This window comes from Malaya genurostris, chromosome 3, assembly GCF_030247185.1.
Source record: "Malaya genurostris strain Urasoe2022 chromosome 3, Malgen_1.1, whole genome shotgun sequence".
Classification (NCBI taxonomy): domain Eukaryota; kingdom Metazoa; phylum Arthropoda; class Insecta; order Diptera; family Culicidae; genus Malaya; species Malaya genurostris.
This window is the reverse complement of record NC_080572.1, coordinates 128,294,054-128,312,575: the sequence shown is the minus strand read 5'-3', so window position 1 is coordinate 128,312,575 and position 18,522 is coordinate 128,294,054. Positions and strand designations below refer to the sequence as shown.

The following is an 18,522-nucleotide window of genomic DNA, read 5'->3' as shown; positions in this document are numbered from 1 at the left end:
GAGGTTTATATAATTGTATCTTATCAATGGCAATCTCGTGAATTAGAAAATAGGTGATAGCTATATGAGTTAGTTATGAAGTATTGAATGTAAAGTAATTGGGTTTAGAGAGTGAATATGATCTAAGGAAATAATACTTAAAATTACATGATCCCGTTTTTGCTATAAAGAGCTTCCAATCTGCAATTGAGTTTAGTCGCTGAGAGTTTGTTATTACAGCAAACGAATTAAGTTTGTTCTAATTTTTTTTATGATGTACTGTCAAATTCTAGTTCTGTTGAAGTGAAATGTTTCCAAACCCAATATGTCGACTTCCAATTTAATTTTTTTTTGAATGTTCAACAACTTTCTAACATACCACAAATTGTAATCTTACAATATTTTTCGGTAGGTAACTTTAGAGGTTAGCAAAGTCCTGGCATTACATTCCTTTTGTGGAATTTGGCCTTTCTGTTTCAACAGGCTTCGCAGCCGATTCCTAGTGTACAGAATCATTGCATGGCTAGTACTATGGATCCTACTGACACTAAGAATCCTTCCAGGTCGGGGCTCGAACATACGACAACTGGCTTGTAAGACCAGCGTCCTATGCATTGAACCGCCAACCCGGGATGAGAGAGGTTGCTACTCGTAAACCTTCTGATATAGGGAAGCATGCTTCTATCAGTTTTTTCGAATCTGTGTAGATACAGCATCCAGTAAATGCTCAAATAGCCATCACGACATGCTCGAACATGTAATGAATACTACTTTCAGATTTGACGATTTACTGCATGCCGATCTACACAGAGTCAGGAAAGCCTACATAGGTATGCGCAAAGCACAAAACACGAGTAAAGTCTAACATCAAAATGATAACAAATTGAAATCTGATTATGATAGAAACATCAGATTGAAATCCTGATATGATATCAACTCATCAAATTTTCAATTAATATCACATTATGTTTTCATTTTACTGTTTTAAGGCAAAAGTTTAGAGAAACTCAAAAAATGAAAATGTTAGAATCAACAACTTAGTGAATCTATTGAAATTGAACAAATTTCAAATGGCAACACAAACATACAAAGTTAAGTTTCAATGGAAGAATTATTCCTTCAATCCTATGTTGCCTTTTACAAAAATGCTTTGACATCCTGCAGAGATCGTGCTGTTGAGCGCAACCACAACCGCGAAGAAACGATTTTTTCAACAGTTTTTCAATTTTTACGCAAATAATGCTGCTTCTTTTTAAATACGAGAATATTGGTGTCAAACCACACGTCTCGGAGGCATTAGATAAATTGGTGATCATCGGTACCACGTTTGTCTGAAGCAGGTCAATCTGAATAGTGGCTTTGGTATTACCATCTCGCTGATCGTCTGCCGTAGAAGGAGCTTATTTAAGAATTCGATATGAGAAATATATTTGACGTCATCGATATCCTTCTAGATACGTTAAGTATACTCCTGTAGCAATTTTTGCGTTCAGTTTAAAAAAAATCTATGATTACTGTTAAAACTGCATACGACATCGCGAAGTTCATTCCAATTCCATTCAGTTTTTAGACTATTATTTTCAGTGCATCCAGAAATCGGGGACCTGGATGGTGAAAATAATCTACTCGCCAAACCTATTCTGAAAATACCCGTAACTTTATATTCAACAGTATGGAGACTTCACTGTGAAACGTTCGGTCTTCAGAGCCTCTAAATTCGTATTTCAAAGTGATTACATATGTGTGTGATCAAGTAGATAACTCAATTTAACGTTATAATGTTTGAATGCTACAGCTTTGGATATGAGAAGGACAAAGAGAACATTTCTATACTGTATTCAAATAGACACACTGCTATTCATGGTTGGTGCGGAATGGAACGACGCAACGAGTGTGCATTGACAGAAACTACCTGCATATAACTTTGTGACACAACACTGCTTGTCATATATCGAATGTTCATTTTCCATCTCCTTATAGCTAGCACTAACAGTCCATAGCAATCGTAAAAAGTTCGCATTTCAAATCACCTAAGTTTGAAACCGGATTCTCTCCGCGGTAGTTGTGGAGATTGCATAAAATCTTTTTGCCTTTCTCTATAGAAAGGTATTAGAATTGCTAGAAAAACCGACTTTCGAACGGAGCCTCGGAGACCCATAGTGTTATATACCATTCGACTCAGTTCGACGAGATCGGAAAATGTCTGTGTGTGTGTGCGTATGTGTGTATGTGTGTGTGCACTTTTCGAAGATATTTGAACGCGCTCAATTTTCTCAGAGATGGCTGAACCGATTTTAACAAACTTGGGCTCGTTTGAAAGCTACTGTCGGACCATTGATCAAGTTCGAAGATCAAATGGTTGTGACTTTTGGTTCCGGAGATATGATTGTATAAGTGACGTAACCGACAAAGCACGTTGATTTTTACCGCTCTTATAAATATATAAGGGTTCCAAACTTTTAAGATCACTTCTATTTTCGTTAAGCTCTAGTGCTCAAAAGTTTAAGCACCTCGAAAAAAGCCTTCATGCAGAATTTGAGCTAAATCGGACATGCGTAAGGGGTGCTGCCCGATGGTAAAGGTTTGACAATTTTCTATCTTGAAAAAGCACCACAGGGGGGAGTACATGAAATTTCCCAAAATCGAAATTTTTGTTTGATGCCGAAACTCTTAAAACTGCATGAAACATCAAAATTTAGTGTTATCTCAAAAAAATTTTTTTCGAAAAAATCAACTTTCTGGGACTTTATTTTTATATTTTTTCGAATTTCCAAAAAGCCGATTTTTTCAAAAAATTTTTTTTTCGAGATGACACTAAATCTCGACGTTTCATGCAATTCTAAGCCTTTTGGCATCAACAAAATTTTTTTCGATTTCGAAAATTTCATGTTAGTCGCAAGATAGAAAAACCCCTTCTTAATCCACCTAGTGGTGTGATAATGCCTTTCTCTTCTTTCATCACCAAAAATCACCATAGGGGGGTGGTGATTTTTCAAGATATACGAAAATTCCACTAAGTGGACTGAGAAGGGCTTTTTTAGATTAGCATCACTGTTCTCATACAAATAGGTAACGCAAATGTCAAGCACTAGTTTTTAAAAATGATGCTGACTGTGTGACATAAACACTGAAGCATGCTTTTGTGAACTACTCGAATCAATCTGAATCAATTGGTGTCGAAATCAGTATTCGAACATATTTAATAAAAGTAATAAAATATAGTAATATAGTAATAGTGATAAAATATAATAAGAGTAATAAAAATAGTAATAAAAATTAATAAAAGAAATATATTTTCATGAGACTGTTATGAAAGAAGAGAAAGGCATTATCACACCACTAGGTGGATTAAGAAGGGGTTTTTCTATCTTGCGACTAATATGGAGATTTCATAAAATCTTTTTATTTGCTTGCGAGTAATATCGCCTAAATGTATACTTTCCCGTTTTTTTCTGTTCTGTGACGTGTCATTTCGAGAAAATCTACATCATATTAAGTTTTCAATGTGCTTTCACTGAGAGCGAAACTAGTTTCCAGTTCGATGTCACACAGCATTTTTTTTGCTTTCGATTTTGATCTTTTAACCATTAAAACGATCAAAACGATAGCAAATTAAGTGATCGATATATACGAAAAGCACAACATAAAATTGAGTTTTCTTTTTGATCTCACACTCTACTCGGGAACCTACTTACTGTTGCAAAATGCCCCTTTTGCAATTTTCATTCTTCACCATATCATCAGACTCACGAGTAGTAACATCCAGAGTTACCTACTGAAAATATGCAGTAAATACTATATTATTTTATATCGTTTTCTTACCCCTGTTTTAACCTTTTCGGTCGTTCACCGGAGTAAGTGCTATAGATTATTGCATGTTCAAAAGTTATTGGGTAGTAAAGATTCTTCTTTTGACAGGTACGTGGTCTACATGGATCAGGGTCATTTCGCCGAAAGCCATTTCGCCGAAAGCCGTTTCGCCGAAAGTCATTTCGCCGAAAGGGTTATTTCGCCGGAGGACATTTCGCCGAATGGGTCACTTCGCCGAATGCCATTTCGCCGAAAGGGTCATTTCGCCGAATCCTGACATCGTAATTAGAATTGATTTAAATTAGAGACAAACGAAAGATGATAGCGTTAACGCTCGTTTTGTTAACCTACCATTGTACTTCTTGAATAATGATTGATTGTTGTACTCTTGAATAAAGATTGATTCGTGAACCTAAGAAAGTAGTTCCCAAGAAAACTTGTTGACTAGTAAGCATCAAAGCAATTGCATAGGTGTATCTACCAGGTAAATGTGAAAATGAAAAAATACTAATGCGGCTACGCCACATCGTTTTGGTTCATGTGCTGTCCGACCTCGCTACCGCTCGTTCGGACCAAACTAAAGCAAAGAAACCTAGCTTTGAGTAGACCGGGCAAACGAGGCGGTTACAGGTTTGTATGCAAGAGGACGCCGCTTCCGACTTTCTTGGCTTCGCCACATCAGTTTTACAGGAGACATAATATGCAGGAGATATGACCCTTACGGTGAATTTACCCTTTCGGCAAAATGACACTTTCGGCGAGATGACCCTTTCGGAGAAATGACCCTTTCGGCGAAATGACCCTTTCGGCGAAACGACTTTCGGCGAAATGGCATTCGGCGAAACAGCTTTCGGCGAAATGGCTTTCGGCGATTTGACCCGCTCCCGGTCTACATGTACTATTACTAAAGAAATTCTAGTTTTATTCATACAGTCCAATATTTGGTTGTGATGAGCAATACTGTATTATCTGAATTTATTTTTCTATGTTGCTATCAGCAGAAAGTTAACTGTCAGTAGAACGTAGTAGAACTTTTCAATTTAATTTCACGAAAAAAATCATATCGATGTACGAACTAATCGTCTCTTGTTGGAATGTAATATTTGACGTGCGCTCAGCGTTCAATTGCTGATTGTTTGGCTATATGTTGTTTAAGCGATGTTTTCACTATAAATTAGTTTGTACAATTTCTCAAATCACTCTCTGATGCTATCTAAATCGATCAGCAATTGAGTTAAAGTACTTGATAATAAAGAAAAAACGATGATTACCAGCCTGCATACATACCTGGTAAACATGGACTTGTCGCTGATCCAAACGTAGATTTCAAATGAGGAAATCCTGTAATGTATTAAACATAATAATAATTTGAGATGGATGCATTGAACAAAGATTTAAGTAAAGTCATAAATGCTATTTGGTTTTAATTGCCGCATAATGTCTATTATATCGATTTTTATTGGTTCTTTTCGGCAAGCATTAACGGAGAGAGACGAAAGATATGAAATGAAAAAAACGGTTAGGTATTCTAGATCGAATCAGTTATAAATTTAGAACGAAAAAGCTACCGCCGGTTTCAGTAGCATAGTGTGGTGAAGAACTACACTTGTTACACGACCATACTTGGGGACTCGAATTTAGTGTTCGACCCCTTCAAGTAGAAGGTAAAATAGAATTCATTTCTTTCTTCTGATCATGTTTATATGAGCCTGCCTAGGCTAGCTTTTCCGTTCTAAATTTATAACTGATTCAATCTAGAATACCTATTCGTCTTTTCATTTCATATCTTTCGACTTTCGTCGAGATCCGGATATGTTTTGGTAAATCTCAACAAGAGCTGATTTTCGATACTCAGGACAAAATATAACAAGGCATTACAAGTAAGAAAAATATAAAATATCTCTAAGGAACGATCTCATCAGTATTGGTTCAAAAATTGTATATCATTGTGTATGTATATAATTGTATATATATATATATATATATATATATATATATATATATATATATATATATATATATATATAAATATATTTTTTTTTTCATAAATACGTTTATTTCTTAAGGCAATTTATATAAGTTTTTCTTCGCCGTATCATCACTTTTACATAGAATTCTTAACCTAATATAATACTAATATAGTCACAGCGATTTGAGTTTAATAAAACATATTCCTCTTATATTTTAAATATCATATTAGCTATTTCGTTATTTATTATTAAATCTACTTAAGAACATTATTTGAACCAAGCGATTAACTGCTATAAATTATAAGATAAGCTTGAATTTTTATACATTTTGTTGTTGATTTCGTAACCTATTTTGAGTTTGTTTGTATCAGCACATCATTTTTATTAAAATTTTGCTATTGGATGAACTAATAGACGCAGTAGGAGTCAAAACTAACCCTCAAAAGGGTCAATTATTAAATTGAAACTTCAATTGTCTTTATGAAATGATAAAGAAGTTTCATGTAAGAAAGGTCACGACAAGCAAGAATGTCTCGAACTGGGACATTTGATAGTCTACCTTGGGTACGCAGGGAATTTATTAGTTGAGATCTGACATCACGATACTCCACGCATGTCCAAACGACATGATCAATATCGCGATAGCCTTTGCCACAAGCACAATGATTAGTTTCGGAAAGTCCAATTCGAAGGAGATGTGCATCTAAGGTGTAGTGATTGGACATGAGTCTGGACATCAAACGAATGAAGTCCCTACTCACATCCAGCCCCTTGAACCATGCCTTTGTCGATATTTTAGGAATAATTGAGTGCATCCACCGACCTAGATCATCTCTATCCCAAGAAGCTTGCCAGCTGGCAAGTGTTCTTTGGCGAGTCGCGCTATAAAATTCGTTGAAAGCAATCGGTCGCTCATAAATTTCACCTTCAATAGCACCACGTTTGGCAAAACTATCAGCTCTTTCATTGCCTGGAATGGAGCAATGAGCCGGGACCCAGACTATTGTGATTTGATAATTATTATTCAATATGTCGTTCAGACACTGTTTTATTTTGCCCAAGAAAAACGGTTCATTTTTGCCAGCAGCGTTTGAGCGAATGGCTTCAATTGCACTCAGACTATCTGTGAAGAGGAAATAATGGTTTGGAGATAATGTGACGATTACATTCAAGCTATAATGAACTGCTGCTAACTCTGCTATATAAACAGATGCAGGTTCTTGAAGCTTGAAATGAGGCCGATACATTATTGTTGAACATACCAAACCCTGTCGCTTCTTCAATTCGCGATCCGTCCGTGTAAAACATTTTCTCAGAGTCAATATGCCTGAACTTACGTGAAAATATTTTTGGGATTTCCAACGAGCGTAGGTGTTCCGGGATTCCACGCACTTCGCGCTGCATGGATGTGAATATATAAATATATATATATATATATATATATATATATATATATATATATATATATATATATATATATATATATATATATATATATATATATATATATATATATATATATATATATATATATATATATATATATATATATATATATATATATATATATATATATATATATATATATATATATATATATATACGATATTCTAAAATTTCATAGTAGGCTTGGCCCCAATTTTGGTAGCGTACTATATACATCTTTTTACGTGGAATCTACTACTATTTTCCTACTATTTATTCAATATACCGATCTATATTATCTCTGTTATTATCATTGTATAATAACGGATCTTCGTCATAGTTGAGCTGGCCGGAAATTGGTGAGATCATATTATCGAAAAATTATGAGAAAATATTTAAAGAAAACTGTTTGTTAAATGAAGAAATAATTTAGTAAAATAGAGTAATCCGATGAGAAACGTTAAAAAATCTGATAGCTGAAGGAAAATCCTGCAATTGTCGCCTTTTACGACATGGAAGCAGGATCCCAGTCAGAGATGCCAGGTAAAAATTTTAAATATCTGCAGACAGGGTCTGTAAATCTGAGAAAAAATCTGCAATCAGCAAGTATGTCTTGCTGGCAGCAATTTCTCTATAAAGTATGACACGCAAAACTGACTTGGCGAGGAAAAAAAAAAGGTCGCGGAAATTTCAAAAGTCTGTAAATATAGACGATAGTCTGCGAGAATTTCAAAAGTATGCACAAGTCTGCGAGAATTTCAAAAGTCTGCACAACAAAAAATGTCTGCAGCACTATACCCCAAATCTGCAGACCTGGCATCTCTGATCCCAGTGAATCTATTCTTGGTTAGATTTTTTTCGCTGGATTCCCCACGGCATCTGGGCTGGTACTGTCCGGAGAAAGATAATAGGTATCGCCAAGTAGTATATGATTAATATATATATCAAATGTATATATATATATATATATATATATATATATATATATATATATATATATATATATATATATATATATATATATATATATATATATATATATATATATATATAATAATATATATATATATATATATATATATATATATATATATATATATATATATATATATATATATATATATATATATATATATATATATATATATATATATATATATAGTTTTTGTCAATAAATATTCGACTACACCAAACAACTTTCTGTTTCTATATAACAATGCTGAGTTGCAATTAACAAATCGCCAATTGCTCAAGTGAGTACGCGTACCAATTACGTAAAATTATATATCACCGAACAATAATAGATATGATTTATAACTGACACTCGATCTCGATTTCATATTCCAAAGGTGAAGACCAAGATTTTAACAAGCGGTTGACCAACAAAAGAGTGCGGAGATTTCGGGTGCTTGGTAAAAAGTGTTAGCATTGATGAATGAATAGTTGGGAGGAAGCAGAAAACATATACAAGTAATCGTTTTCAATTGATATTGATAGAATAATTGATTAATTATATGCTAATGCTACCATAGCACCACATACTGTGCCGTTTAAAAGAAGGTTTTGATGGGCAGTATTTCAGTTACCGTGTGAGTAAGGCACCTACTGATACTTTTAGCGGTAGTCATTTCTGGAAGAATACGCCCACATTCCAAGTATTTCGCCTCCTTTATTGACTCATTATTATTGCTTCATCAGTTTCGTCGGCATGCTAGACTACAAGTTCAACAAAAAAGTTTGGGTTTGGTTGGTGTTGTGAAACAATAAAGCGCGATCGTTCAGCAGCATTGGGCTGTGAAATTGAATGTAACGATTGCCTTGGATATCGGAGTTGAAAATGTTTTTCGAGCGTGATTTCGAAAAGACTTGAAGGCTGGAGTAGTAGCTTTGACTACCAATTATTTAGTTATTGCGCACTGTTATTAGCATACGCGAACGCGGGCGGGAATGACATGGGTGAAATTTCTCCAGCTATATATTTATCTTGAAGCCGCTAAGAATTTGACAGAAATATCAACACGAATTTAAATGAAGTTGTCTCAACATTTAGACTTAAAAAAAAGACACAAAAAGTCTAAATTGATACTACATATTTTTCCGAAAAACCACAAAAGTGGAATATTTTACGAACATCTGCGTTCAAACCCAGTATCACAATTTCGGTCGATCCTTTGATATAATGGACAACTTGAAAAAAAACCGCTTGAATCCCCATTTATCACTTTATCCCTGGGGTGACCTGTGGGGAAGCAATATGGTTATTGCGAGACGATGGAATTTAGTATCATTGAATAAACATCAATTTACTGGAACCGAATCTAACGAGTTGATTGAACGTAAGCTCTATTATATTGATTGAGCTCCTCAATCGCTCGCGAAGGTAAGACGGGAGCAATAGTATACAACTGTTTTTTGTGTGCCTCTATCATCCTACTTGAAGACTAGAATACAATAGAAAAACTGCTTGCGAGAACTTGGCCTTTTTCTGCTTCGGCACTTGTGTATTTGCGCTTTTCGCTTTCTTTTCAATCAAAACCGATTGGTGTTTGAAATACTACGGCTGCATCACGCTGTGTTCAAAAAAATAATATGCTGAAATAATGATTTATTCGCAGTTATTGAAAATCAGGAAAGCTTGATAGATAATTTTATTAAACTAACAAAATCATTGAATATTAAATTATGAAAACAATTTTTTTTTTATACATTGACTTACGTGTTTTAATCGTCGTACGTGTTTTTACTATTTATTTGTTTAGAGTATATAATGGTTTACTCGAGGATTTATGCTACAAAAATTTTTTAATTTTTTTACTGGCGTTTCTAGTACACTATTTTTTTTTAATAACTATTTATTGGAATATGAGTAAAAATTAAATTATTAAGATTTAAATTGGGTGTTCAGCCACAAGTGGTGACTTTTCAGCCCTATTATATATATATGATTTGGTTATTACCATGAGGACATTATTTGCTTCCGCAATTCTGAGATTTTTGTGTAGGGAAAATTCTAAACCTACTTGTATTGTGCTCTAGTACACTATATTTATTTCGACTATAGCTCGTAGAAGATTCTGTTACGAAAAATATCAAGTAAGAAACATCATTTTGCATCATTCTAGCAATACATTACCCAAAATTTATCGTAACTCAAACCCACCTTAAATGTTGTCTTCATTCGACTATTTGCTAGTCACTTTTCTGATTTTCCTAACGGAAATAATCTTATTCCGTTTCACCCGTCACTAGCATTCTATAAATACAGGTACACGTCAATCGAACCTTTGCGTGTCATACACGAACATGTATGTTTAAATATGCAAATAACAATCCGTTTTATCACAGCGAAGTAGAAGAAAAAAAATCAATCGAAATCATGTTGACTGGAAAGAGCACAAAACGTGCAACCTTTTGATAGAAATTCAACTGTATTGCCAAATACCTACAATTCAATCAATTCGAAATTCGTTTTCCGCAGACCTTCCTACTTATGTGGGTAAGGACATCCAACTTATGTGGACACAGGTTCGCCAGCCTTATCGGTTTTCTTGTATTGTCCATATAATTGAATAATAAGAGATCAAAGATCCCAGTTTTCCTTATTTACTAAACAAGGTTTCGAGAAATCATGGTCACACTTTGATAAATGATTTCTTCAAAATATGAGTGAATTGATTAATACCTATTACAATCTTAGATTCAAATGAAAGGTCGTAAAACCTCGAAGAAAATTAATGAATTTGATTCTTGATATGACAGTCACTATAACAAATCTTATCTGTCTGTTTAATCTGCCTGTTTTTTTTTTATTTTAACGCGTATTGAGGAACAGATCTTATTAAAAATGTTCATTGAAATACATAAAATTGAACTGATTTTTATTACGCAGTTTATCAAATATCGTTCCAACATCCAAACTGTGTGACTGAGTCCAATTATTTCGACTTTGGGTAACTGTCTTCCAAATCATTCTAGCTCCTTCATTCGTTATCACATACATCTTTAAAATGAAGGGTGTGCAATTGTTTTTAAAGCACGGTGCTAAAAATGTGTTATGTTGGTAGATTTTTAAAGCTCCACCCTTTTACGTAAAGATTATGCCTTTCTGTTGTTATTGACACAGTCGTATGAAAACATTTTTTGAGTGGAGAGAAAATAGCACATTTTGTTAGTTATGTCACGTATACCATTTTAATCTCCGAAACTAGACGTGACAAACATTTGATCTTCGAACATGATCTACGACTAAATAATACTAAATGAACCTAATCATGTTAAAATTGGTTCATCCAACGGAAAAAATGGCCTAAAAAGGGCGTTTTGTCGGTTACGTCTCTCATATCGCTGTATCTCTGGAACCAGAAGTGATTGCAATTTGGGTTTTCGAACGAAATAAAAAATCCAGTAATCCTTTTGCGTACGCAATTGTATGAGCTCATAAAATCGCAAGCCTTTGTAAAAACAACAGTAAATTTAGAACTCAGAACGAGTCTAGGGGCCATTTTTGCCTCATAAAAAATGGCAATTTTCACCACACCGCTTCGTTTCGATTTTGCGAAGTCATAACACAAACAAAAATTACTTTATAATAAAAACCATTAGTACCATTCAATTCATAGTTAAGAGGTAAGTTTTTACCTGAAAACACTCACCGAATATGATTTGTTTCTGGGCATATTCTACAATGCGGTAATTGTGGAACTAGATAATTTTACTTCTGACAAAAAAGATCTACACGTTCGCATTCACCGGCTACTGACGCTCAACTGAGTGGACGGCATATAAAATGAACATAAGTCAATTGTAAGCTTATGCTCGAGTTCACGTATAGAGGGCTTAGCCGATGGGACATTTAGTGTTCGAATTACTGCAAAGGGGCAATTTTCGCCCCGGTCTCCTCTACCTTATAAACGAGCCTAAGGTTGTTAAAGTGGTTTAGGAATCCCCGCGAAAAATTGAGTGGTAAGAAAAAATTGAACTTTGTAGTTGACATTTTTATAACATTATTTCTCCGGAACCAGAAAAGATAGCAATTTGATCTTCAAACCTGTCCAATAATAACTTTCAAGAGTCAAAGCCTGTTGAAATCTCAGTTTTTTATCTCGTTGAACTAAGTCGAATGGTGTATAAAACTATGGGTATCCGAGGCTCCGATTGAAAGTCGAGTTTGCTAGCAATTCTATTACATTTCTATAGCGAAAGGGAGTCTTCGTAAACGAGCCATAGTGTAAGATTCCTTCGTTTATTTTGTTTAGCTGGCTCTTAGGGCCTTATAGTATGAAAAACAAAATCGTGATGCACAATGAAACTATTCTTATTCACAATCGTTTATTCACAGTGTGGAAATGCTACGATGGTTTTGTTGCAATACTTTCAGTTCAGCAAAATTTTGCCAACAACCCAAACGACCCTATCAATAATTTAATAGCATCAATAATGACCAATTGACTCACTCAAAGTAAATAACAAATAAAACCTGCAGTTTTGAAACTTTATGATTGGTGTGATCTCTCATGCATCTTCCCAAAAAAAAACAATTTTTATTTCTCTTCTTAGATTTCAATCAACAGTCTGATTTAGAAGTGATGACATAACAAATAAAATAAATCGTTTCTAGGGTATCTTGACTACAGGAGAAAGAAAGACAGTAGCTGTGAAAATTAAAAATCGAATCGCCTTAGCCTTGCTGTAAAATTTCGTATACTGAATTATGTGTAGTTTACAGTGTACCAGGAGTCATCTCATTAGTGTAGCCGCTTTATTTTTTTTATGCTGATTACACGACACTCGATTAACGAATCGAGATAAAATCGGTATGCGTCGGCTCTAAGAAACAATATCGCAGAAAAAATAGTTTGAAAATTGTCCAAAACAATTGTCATTTTACCCTTATAGTCAAACAATCGAACAGAGGCAGCAAATCTCTCTAACTAATGATTTTAATATTTGAGATATACAACTACAAGAGCTTTCAATCTTAAAATGTCTTCACTTAACCTTCTGATTTAATCAACGCTACGTGTATGACGTTGGTGCTTAAAAATGTAAAATAAACATCTGATTATAAACAATAATGCTTTGCAACTAATTCGAATGGAAACCATTCTATCCTCGAGAAAAGTACAGTAGTTATTTTGTGAAAATATGATTGACTAAAAGTTTGCGAGCTCCGTGCTATCCACGTTTTATGTAAGTGCTATACAATTAATATGATAGATAAAAATCACGCAGGTTAGGTTCTAAAATCAACGTGTGAAATTTTTTGAGTGTGAGGAAAAATGAAAAATTTCAATCACATTCGAAAATAATTTATTTTAGCCCCTCCTCTTTTGAACCAATACCATTATCATAATTTTCTTTCATTCATTCACTTTATAAATAAAAATATATATTTCATTCATTCAAGCAAAGTAACACGCCTTTTTCAGTCTTCTTTTTAGTTTATACCTAAAACTGTGCTTTTATTATTAAATGAATAACCAATCCTATTGTACAAGACGCACATATATACTGAGTTTTAAAGTAATGTGAATGCATAAATTGGTAGGACTATTTCAACATTACTATTAAATGATTATCTTGGATAAATTGTATGCGTTACACTATGAACAACAAGTTCGACCCTATAGAATTTTTAGGTAGTATTTCGTTGAAACACTGCTAGACTTTATCATGAGAATTTCCACTGAGAGAGCGATTAAAATCTGTTTGGCGTTGAGCGTTCGTTGAACGGCATACTGGACGAAATACTGGTTCAGTTTATTGGAACGATTTGTTTTTGTTCTTTCTTAAAAAATAGTGTAAAAATGGATATTTCTTCAAACAAAAGAAATGTGTTGTTATTTTACCCTAAGTAGAAGTATTCTACAGGTCATTGCAGGAAAACTTCATTCAATTCAATTGAAACTGGATGTGGAACACATTGACGATCTATCTAATGCAGTAAACTTCACTCTCTGACACGCACAATGTTTGCTGACGGCCCGAACGGGCAGCATTCAGTTAATCACTCGTTTCTCTTCAATCGAGGCTCAGTTTAACCAGTTGATCTCTTGAAGTAACAAAATATCTCTTTCAATAGTATGAGAGCGGCCTTCAAATGAGGTTCATGTAAACATTCGAATTGGTTCAAGATAATAGTTGAAAGACAAACCAGACAACTGAAATATCAATCACAGAATACACATAAATTTATTGTTTCCTCCTTCAGTTTTCATTTTTGATACTTTACTGCATTTATAATTCTATTCGTTCGAACTTGCTTACTACCAAGAGCGAAGGCAATGAAGGAGCTACACTACATGGCACTCGAAACTGAGCAAGCAAAACTTCAAATGACTAGGTACGATTATTCAACTGACGATGAATTCCAGAAGCTTCACTTGAAAATGGCAGCAAATGTCAAATGAATTAGTAGGGATATGCTGACGGTCAGCGGCCATAAATTTCATTTTCATCTTATATTATTCGATTGAAAATGAAATTTTAGCGCACTGCTACAGGTATGTAATGTTTATTTATAAAATATATTCTTAATACACTTAGTGGTGTGATAATGCCTTTCTCTTTCATCGAAACAGACTCATAAAAATATTGTTTGCCTTTTTAATAAAATAATTTATGACACTACTTTGGACTCATTTTTGACACCAATTTATTCAGATTGATTCAAGTAGTTCATAAAACCATGCTTCAGCGTTTATGTTACATATTCGACAACATTCCTCAAACCAAACGTATCAGCAATAATACATTTGAACGTGATGATAGGTTACTATCTGAATTTAACATGCGAATAGAAAAAATGATTTGACGATTACGTTACTTGAACGATTATTTCTCCGAAACTTGACGTGTCAGACATATGATATTCGAACTCGACCCACAGTACAAATTTTAGTCTCAAACGAGCCTAAAACTATTGATATTAGTTAATCCATATCCGAGAACATTGAGCGGTAATAAGTTTTGACGTTTACGTCGCTTATACCATTATGTCACCGCAACCGTAAGTAACAGCCATTTGAACTTCAAACCTGTTTGACGAATACATGGTTGCATTGAAATGTGCCAAGTTCAGCCATCTCTGACAAAATTGAGTGAATAAAAACGCGTTTCTTTCGGTTACGTTACTTATATCATATCTCCGGAATCAGAAGTCACAACCCGTTGATCTTGAGTCGAACTTGAGTAATGGTCTTATAGTAGCATTCAAACGAGTCTTAGGATGTTGAAATAGGTTCCGACATCTTTGGAGAAATTGAGCAGTAAAACAACAACACGTTGTGTCGGTTACGTACAATTATGTCTCCAGAACACGTTTTGTCACTTATACAACTATATCTCCTGAACCAGAAGTCACAGCAAAAAAACGGACCTTCTGCGTGGAATAAAGCCTCAAACGATCAGATCGCGCTTTCATTTGTTTTCCGGACACGACACAGTGGTTTTTAAACGTAAAAAAGACAGTCTGTATCGGTTTTCTATGATTGTCAAGAGCTTACGTATCTGCGATGAAATTTATATAATGCTTGTTGTGAAAGTGGTACCTTAATTTTTATTAAGCAGGAAGTACCAATTTTGATCCAAAATATATTTTTTGCAAAGAATTTTTTTTCTATTTCATTTTGAAGAAACAAACATTTTAGCAGCAGATCGAAAAGTATTTTTACTGAACATAGAAATTGTATATTACAAAGTTTTGGATAACATTTAAATAAGTAACTTTTCTGAATACACCAAGTTGATATGACGTCACTGTCAGGACATAAAACAATTTTTTGCGAAAAAAAGAAACTATTTGGTTCACTTTACCCTCTAGTGAAAGTAGTGAAAATTTTAAAATGGGTGCTTGTTGGACATACACGGAGACCCACAAACATGTATTTATGTGAATAGTTATACTGTATAGCATGATAATAATGTATAAAGATTATTACAATACATGTTAACGTTAGTGTGCAAAAAGTAACGTACATAAACCACGTTGACCAAAATTTGGAACTTTTTACTAGAAATACTTGAAAGACTAGACATATTCTAGACAAATTTTGTTGTTCCGCAGGATGAGACGACATGCCATACAACCAGTGCAACAATAGACATTTTTTTAAAGTAAGTTATATAGTTCATTTCGCGCGTTCTCAGCTTTAAATGTCGGTTTCTGAGTGGTTGGATTCCATGGATTCTTAGATATTACAGATACTCAAGTGGCAATAAGATACAATGATTCTCAAACGCTAGGAAAAAATGGGGTTTCTTCGAATAAATGAATAATTTAACGGGAGAGAGATAGTTTGCATGTTCACGTTCAGCCTGGTGTATTTTTCGCAACGTTGTACTTCCACATTTTTCGAATCCATTTTTCCTTAAGTAAAGTTAAGCTGAATTTTTCTGGCTGAGTTGACTTAGTTTCGCAGTTAAATTTCTTTCAATAAAAACAATTAGAGACCAACATGCGGTATATGCGACCATTCATAAACCACCACTTCGTGGTGGTTTATGAATGGTCGCATATACCGCAAGGGTAAGTTAAACCAGCGACTACCAGTCGGGACGCGCATGAAAACGCATGAACAAGCTAATGCTTGAACGCGCGACTTAAGCAAATTATTGCTATTTTCATTTTGTTTGCCTTTTGATAATGAGCAATACTAGAAAGAAAAACTAAGTGGAATTCGATGGAAGTGTTTTAGAACTTTTCAAAGTTAGTTAATTATTGAAAATCCGAAAATCCAGTAAACCTCAACACATATTTACAAAACTGAAAAATTTCATTAACCAATATATGATGACATATTGTAAAAGTACATACCTTTACGAAGAGATTCTATGCTTAAACGTGTGAAAACGTGTTTATACAGGACAAAAGTAATTCTAAACATCCAAAAACAATTATTCTAAATTAAATATATAATTTTATATGTTATACTGTTAGTTATTAAAAAATTGGTATGTATTATTAGTGGTAGTAAGATCATCTGTTGAAACAGAAAGTCAATTACTGCATCGGAATGTGACACATTGGGCCGTATGAATAAAATGTAGTAAAGTCTGTTGTTTGTAGTATCTCCTCAAAAACATAGTCCACAGAGTAAAACACGTTTGGTATGAATAAAAACGTAATTAATCCACCTAGCAGTGAGATGATACCTTTTTTTATCAATACGCATGTGTTTTTTTGCATCGATATTCTTAGGTGTTTTAGTTCTCATGACATTATTTTAATTATCGTCGTTTTAAACGGAAAATTGAGATTTTAATCACTCATTACCCTGTAATGTAGAAACTGCAAATCTTATCGAATTTCAATCTTAACGTGTGACAATCAATTGAACATTCCATGAGATGTCGAAGTAAGTTCCACTTTAGAGTTTTTCGTCATTAATTATGGTACTTCCAGAGCCGGTATTCAGGAACTAGCATAACCCAAAATGATTCGAATGGCCATAAATTGATACGCCAAACAATTTACATCTTCTATAATGGTATGCATTTTAAAAAGTCATCATCTGTAACTCCAGAATTCACTAATTTTTTGAATTTTTGTTTTTGAAGTTCGATTTGGCCTTTTTGAAAAAATGATTAAGCTTTGAGAAACGATTCATTCGATACTGGAACCGAACTTCTAAAATCGGTGTAGCCGAAATCAGTTAAATTCACCTGAGTACTGTGTAGACATCTTTAAGAAATTGTAGGGCGAATTAAAATTTGGGGGTACATTCCGAATCGAAAACTTAATACCGCCTAAACTGAAATAACTTTCTTTCGTAATCGACTTTCCAAATCAGCAAACCCGATCAACCTGATTAATTTATGTGAAATGGACATTTTTATACTAATCACCCTGTATCTCCTAAGCCAGAAATCGGATCTGACTAAATTTTTTAGGATTTTAAGACCTCTCATTTGAATCATAGATGATTCTTAGATTTCATTTGAATCTTAGATCGGTTCAGCCATCTACGAGAAAAATGAATTGCATTATTTTAATTTCGTTTCATATATCATCCTGTGGTTCCGCAATCAGAAGTCAGCCATCTCCGAGAAAATTGAGTGAACATATTTGTCACACACGCGTTTGCTGATCTCGACGAACTGATTCGAATGGTATATGGGTGTTGTTCTTCCAGCATTCATAGCTGTAAGTAGTTTAAATCGATATAATTATGGAATTACTTTCAACTCGATAATGCTGATATCATCTGGCTTACATATGCCATATTCGAACGATTATGTTGCCAAAAACGAACCGTGCTAAAATCGGTCCAAGGCAAATTGTCATGAAAAAGGATGCTGAACACAGTCTTTTTGTTACTTAGAAGCAATTGTGTGTCAC

At 34.1% G+C, this 18,522-nt stretch overlaps 1 protein-coding gene across 4 annotated transcripts in view; it reads right to left on the bottom strand.

The window, feature by feature from the left end:
* Positions 1-18,522, bottom strand: part of LOC131438973 (visual system homeobox 1-like) — a 191,985-nt gene that overhangs the window by 147,034 nt on the left and 26,429 nt on the right. For all 4 annotated transcript variants that reach the window (XM_058609411.1, XM_058609413.1, XM_058609412.1 and 1 more), the window contains exon 2: positions 5,077-5,130. In XM_058609411.1, coding sequence (XP_058465394.1) covers positions 5,077-5,130 — 54 coding nt within the window. The remainder of the gene's footprint in view (positions 1-5,076; positions 5,131-18,522) is intronic.